Source organism: Propithecus coquereli, unplaced genomic scaffold (genome assembly GCF_000956105.1).
Source record: "Propithecus coquereli isolate 6110/MARCELLA unplaced genomic scaffold, Pcoq_1.0 Scaffold5, whole genome shotgun sequence".
Taxonomy (NCBI): Eukaryota; Metazoa; Chordata; class Mammalia; order Primates; family Indriidae; genus Propithecus; species Propithecus coquereli.
The window spans coordinates 19,922,138-19,928,611 of record NW_012150840.1 but is presented as its reverse complement, the minus strand read 5'-3'; the positions used below and the strand labels follow the sequence as shown (position 1 = coordinate 19,928,611).

At 39.1% G+C, this 6,474-nt stretch overlaps 1 protein-coding gene across 1 annotated transcript in view; it reads left to right on the top strand.

Moving 5' to 3' along the window:
- Window positions 1–6,474, top strand: part of DIO2 (deiodinase, iodothyronine, type II) — an 86,208-nt gene that overhangs the window by 68,465 nt on the left and 11,269 nt on the right. The window contains 1 exon segment of the mRNA XM_012656304.1: window positions 44–318. Within this exon segment, the coding sequence (XP_012511758.1) occupies window positions 97–318 (222 nt within the window). The 5' untranslated portion in view covers window positions 44–96.

Sequence of the window (6,474 nt, the reverse complement as noted above, 5' to 3'; positions counted from 1 at the left end):
CCCAACCTTCCCCCTTACCTCCCCCCACCCCCTTTTAAATAAGAGGGTGAAGGGGAACCAGAGCGCACAAGGGAACTGACTCAGGAGGCAGAGAAGATGGGCATCCTCAGCGTAGACTTGCTGATCACACTGCAAATTCTGCCAGTTTTTTTCTCCAACTGCCTCTTCCTGGCGCTCTATGACTCGGTCATTCTGCTCAAGCACGTGGTGCTGCTGTTGAGCCGCTCCAAGTCCACTCGTGGAGAGTGGCGGCGCATGCTGACCTCAGAGGGACTGCGCTGCGTCTGGAAGAGCTTCCTCCTCGATGCCTACAAACAGGTGAGCGGCGCCGACAGGGGCCTCTCCTTAGGTCCGCAGGGGCAGGGGCTCGCTGCTGGGGACTGGCGGCCCCTGGGGCATTGGGGTGAGAGCTGCCTGGTGGCTATGACCCTGTACATTTACTTTCCACACCTGTTGCACAGGTGAGAATTGGAGGTGACAGATAATAAGCCGTAATGACTCTGCGTGACCTAATAGAGAAATCTCTCGAATAAGGGTGATTAATATCTTGCTGCGGTTTTGGAGCAGAGGGCGTTTGTGCCGGTGGAGTAACTTTGGGAAAAAGTCAGTAGATGTTGGGGGAGGGGAGACAGCTGGGCGTATTCTGCTCTTGTCTTAAGCCGGAATTTTGGTGTTTTGCTTGATGGGAGGCTGTGTAAGGTGTGCTGGGAAAGACAGGTCAAGGGGGTAGGCACTGAAATGAGAGAAAAGAGAAAATGCTACTCAAAATTCTCAGAGAGTTGACGAGACTTAACAAAATGGTCATAGCAAATGTGACTGGGCATCCTAGCCACTGGGTTTTGGGTAGGGGTAGGAGTTAATAAAAGCGAGCAGCTGTGTGCCACCTCTGTCACATTGGTTCAGATTTGAACCCTTTGAAAGCAGTTTTCAGGCACTGAGGCCTGAGTTACTAGGTATCAATTTAAAAAAAAAGGTTCTGAGAATTGGCTATCAGAAATCCAGACTTTGTAAGGGAAACCGCATTTACTTTGTTTCTCAAAAATAAAATAAGTTAAAGAAATAAAATAAAAAAATAAAATAAGTTGTCTTAGAGAGAGATGATGGGTCTGTGGTTCATTAAATCTCAAACATGTGCCCTGAGCATTAGAGCAGCGGCCTCCCTTACCTGCAGATGCTGTGTGCCAAGGGCTGCTCGCTCAAAACCGGAGTTGATGATCTCAGTTTCTAAGTGAAAAATGCTGTTGTTCCAGCTTTTTTGCTGCTTGGAGATGTCATGGAGCATTTTCAACTAAGATCTTAAGGGACCAAGAGGAATGTTTTGGCCCCAGTCCCTTGTCAATTTGCCGTACCCCCTATGGCCATATGACTCCTGAAGGCCCCCAGACTTTAGAAGAATGAACCCATTTGGCAAAAGTTGCTATCAAAGCAGACAATCTTGGTTTTCCATAATAATATTGGAACACCTTGCTCAAGATGCCAGGGAAAGAAGTTTGAGAGAGATATGGAAGCCAGGTGTTCAGTGAAGTGGTATACTTTAAACAGGCGGCACCTCAGAGCCAGAGATGAGAAACTCAGCGTAATAGAGGGGGAAGGGAATTTAATCCTCCATAAATAAACACTAGGAAAAGAAAGCTATGCACCAGGAAAAGAAAAGAGGTAACTTGTAGTCACAGAGAATCCAGGGCAGGGTTGTTCCACTGAAAATAAAATGTTGAAGGAGGAAATATCTATTGTGAACTAGGAAAGTTTCACTACAATACATGTCTTTGTTATTGAGAGCAACCTGCAGAAAGTTTGCATTTATTGTCCTAAAGACACATGTGAATGGCAAGAGCTCTAATTAGTAAATGGAAATTCCTTGATGAGACTATGAATCGATGCTCAAGGTTCTAACAGTAGAAACTCATTTATATTATGTATATAGGGGTGAGTGGTAGATGTAGGTGAGGAGATATTAAAATGATCATTTTATTTCCACAAATGGCTACACTGAATATGAAATTTTTATGTTTTGCTTTGGGGGAAGGGAATTTAGAGGAGGGTTGGGGAGTACCCAAGAATGTCAGGCATATTATTAATTAGGAAGTTCCCTCATCTATATCTGTATTTTGTGTGTGTTAGCAGACAACATGCAAATGTCAGTGGTTCGATATCAATATATTGAACTCTTACTTTTTTGAAAGATAAAGGACTTTTGCCTATAAAAGAAAAAAATCACTTCTTGGGAGAATTTTACTTTTATGCCTAGCTACCTTATGTAAATGCCATCTCTCATTTAAAAAAGATGAAAAAAATGTCATCTTTCACAAAAGCAATGGAGGCCGTCGTGTTACCCACAAATATTAAGTGAAGTTGTTTCTCCCTTAAGCAGCTTATTGAAGATAAAATGAAAAACCAAACAAATGCCTCTTTAATAAACTTTATTATTTATTTTTTCAGTAATGTATAGTGTTGCATTGTGTTGTAATATTTTGTTATTCATATTCCCGGAAATTGGGAAGGATGAGTGATTTGTTTTTTTTTTTTTGCTTATGGTTTATGTTTTCCCCTTCTGTATATCTTTGTCTCAGCGTACTGATTTAATTAGTGACCAAGTTCATGACTGATATTATTATGTTTGCTTTTAATGATTTATATAATAGCTACCATGTGCAGAAGCAACCCCAGGACCCATATATCCAGAGACAAGACTGGATTGGGTGTGCAATGAATGGAAAATTGCAGAAACAGCTTGAACAGCATCATGATCTCTTTCTGTCTTCAAATATGACAAGGGTGGTGGTTTTTGTGGTGGCATCTGAAGGTCACTCAGAACCTCTCAATCAGGTTGAATCACTTTTCTCAATGCTGTTGTCATCTGCACCACAGCGTTTGGGTGTAGCTGTTTCTAGAGCCACTAAAGGAGGTTCTCTTCGAAATGGCATCACAGTATTTCATAATCCTGACTTGCATTATTTTGAGGCTGTCACCTCCAGAAGCAAAGTTTTCCAGGATGAGGGGTGTGTGCACATGTGATACAACTAGACATGTGATTTGTTATTTTTAATTCTCCTTATTGTTGAATGTCAGATACTTGGGAAAATATTTAGAGAATGGGGAGTAAGAAGTATTATCTTTAGATTTTGCCCCCACAAGATGCAACACAGAAATACAAAAAAAAAAAAAAAAGGAACAAAATAAAATTAAAAAAAAAACCTTCCTCATTAAAATGTTGAAAGGAATTCAAAATTAACTTTATGGAGAAGCTTTTAAAGATAAGGCGGGTTTGGTAGGAGGAGAGTTCTGTGGGCAGTTTTGATTGAAAAGAAAGCCTATAGGAACTGGTGAGAGATTCTGAGATGAAGAACAGATATTTGCTATTTAGGTTTCTTTAGTCAGTGTCATTGCATCTGAACAGTATATCCTTGTGCTGGTGCTCAAAGACTAAAAATGCAACCAATAAGCAAAGTGCCCTGTCCGGGAGCCTGGTTCTTACCTAAATGAAGTGTAAAAGTAAACACACAGTATAGATGCTGACAGGCAGTTTAGCTTCTGCATGGTTAATATTGCAGTGGCACAGAAAACATATTCATTTGAACATATAATTTTGGTTTTGAAAGGGTCTCTTTAACATTCTCCTCCTCCTCTTCATTCACCTCAAGCCTTTGACACTAGTTTCTACAATGGAAAATGGCTCTTTTAAGAGAGAAACAGTCCCAAAAGAAAACAAAGCAGGCCGTAGCCAGAGCTTGTCCATCACTTGGATAAAACATTGGGAAATGATAGGGCTTAGAGCTACATTTTCAAGGTACAAATTAAAAAGAGAATAGCCAAAAGAGAATTGAGCTGAGAGGAAGGAGTAGGTAGCCTATTCTTCAACTCTGATTTATTTGGCCAGTTTGAATGTAAATGGTTAAATCTCTGCTTAATGATTGTTTGGCCACGTTTCTAAGGACATTGATGTAGCTTGGTCGTTATGTCAAAGAATTTGAAACTTCCTGATAGTTAATAAAGCCATTTCCAGGGCTTTGGATAGCAAAAAGTATGTGCAAAAATTCTTCTACCAAACACTCACTCTTCATTTTTATCATTTACTTTACTTTCTATCATGAAATTGTATGATATTTTGCCCAGAAGCCTTTCTTAGGCTGTAGAAAAGAAAAAACAAAAAACAAACAAAAAACAAGGTTAGTAGTATATGCTCTATTTCCAGCTTCTGCTTGATGAATGGTCCTTTTTTTCCCCTCGCCCTGCATTTCACAGTCCACATGCTAAAGCAGCATTATCCTTTTCCCCATACAGTGAACATCATCAAGGAAATAAAATTCTTATATACGCTATACAGTTATATTCATGCTCATATTTATAAATGGTCTATGGCAACATTTGAACTTGGCTCAGAAATGTGCCCTGTTGTAAAAATGCAAATCCTTTATTTACTTCCTTTGTTGGTGTTGTGTTGATGCTGATTGCAAAAACATAAGAAAGGACAACTGTAATAGTGCAGATGAGAGAGATAAAAGTCAATGATGACAATATTACATTTTACCAATGTCCTTTCTGATCCTCGCAGAATAAAGGGACCCTTTGGGAACATCGGAACTTCAAGACCAATTAGTGGAAATGATGCTTCTTGTGTTTGGGCATTAAATACTGGGCAGGGTTCTCTTTAGAGCGGCTAATGCTGGCAGGGAAAGAGGTACCGACCTAATTACTCTTCCGCAAGAGTAAAAAATGCCTTTTGAATGCCTCTTTGGCAAATATGTCTCATTAAGGACAAAAACCAAACACAAACCCTCTAAGAAGGAGAAATTAAGATGATAGGTAACTTGTGGCCAGGAGACTTTCTGTGCCACTGTGGGAAATTAAAACAAGGTTTGGAAGTACCAGGGGATAACTTGTTTTTGTTGAGCTTCTTTCCTGCAGCCTAAATGTTATTATGGGACCAACTTTATTTTCTTCATCATCTTGGCTCTGTGTCAAGGAATGCTTTGCTCCTGGGGAAAGTAAAGAATCTTCCATCATTGAAGACAATAGTGATTCTGCCATTCTCTCTCAGTGGGGTATGTAACCCAGCAAAACAAGAAAGTCTCCATTTGAAACTCTGGTCTACTAAAAATTTAATTTTTATGGTGACCAAATGGGGAGATGAGAATGAACAGTAATATCTTTTTTAAAGATTTTTTTTAAAAAGAAACTTACATTTCTAAAAAAGATTTTTTTCTTTATTTTAGCTAAATTGTCCTCCATCAGGTTTTAGCAAAGATGAACAAATTTTATGATTAGCGTGTGAAGCTTATAAAAGCAGACTACTGGTCTACTCACATTTGGACTTATGGATGGTGGGTGTGTGTTTTTCCTTCTAAGTTTTATTAATAGTATTGATCTTATCTATGCATTTTCTCTTACCTGGTCACCCTCATCAATAAGGATATCCATTTATGACATTCTAGTCTGCAGTAGGGTCCCATGGCTGCTCAAGAAAATAAAAAGAATTGGCCACGTGCAATGACCAGCTGAGACAATCAAGGAAGACCAACAAGAGTGAGTGTTGGTTACGGTATCCAGGAGGGCTCCAGGATTCATATTTCTAAATGAGTCTGCCTCAGTGAGCTTATCCATCACCCAGATATGGTTATGTTCATTGCAGGTTAAGGTTATTATTAAGTGTAAAATTCTTCACTGACCTAGGCTTATAAGAACTAGCATTCATTCAATAATTCATTCAACAAAATAAAGAAAATACTTCCCAGCCTAACAAAATGCTAACCCCGCCTCCCCCAGCACACAAAGAGCATTATGTGTTTGGTAACTTTCCTAATACCTAATTTTAGAGTTACAGGGTTGTACTTATCCTAAATTTCCTAAGGAAAACTAGTCTGTGTTTTAAAAAGAATTCTGTGGCCGAACTGTATATCGTCTCTAAGAAGAAGAAGGTGCTTTAACTTTCCAAGAAAATTAACTGCAGGTAATAGGAGAGTCACCTGTGACTTAAGCATCAGATTAGATTATTCAGTTTTGAATAATCAGGAATAATGCAAGGATCAACAAGTCTGGTGGGATGAGAGTCAGGAAGTTGGAGGCCCGTTTGTCATCGCCACACAATTGTTCATAGGCCTCAGAAATGATTCCAAAATACAGACATATGTTTTTACCTACTAAGAAACTATCAGTCAGAGATTTTTTTATAGTTCAGAGATTTTTTTTTCCTCCTGTGTACAGGTTGTTTATGTAACAAGGAGTCACTGCAACAAACTCATCTGAATGTATTTAGGTCTCCTTATCACAGTATGTTGACAACACAGTACACAAAATATTGTTAAAAGCAGCCCTCCTAGAATCATTACTATTATATTTTAAGTGAGAAAGATGTAATGAGAAGGGGATGGGAATGCTGCCCAGCACCTAGATCTACAAAGAAGTGTAAAAAGAACCCATAGATTAAAAGGCTTATGATACCATTAAAATGTACATCTTTAAATCTGAAGTATATTT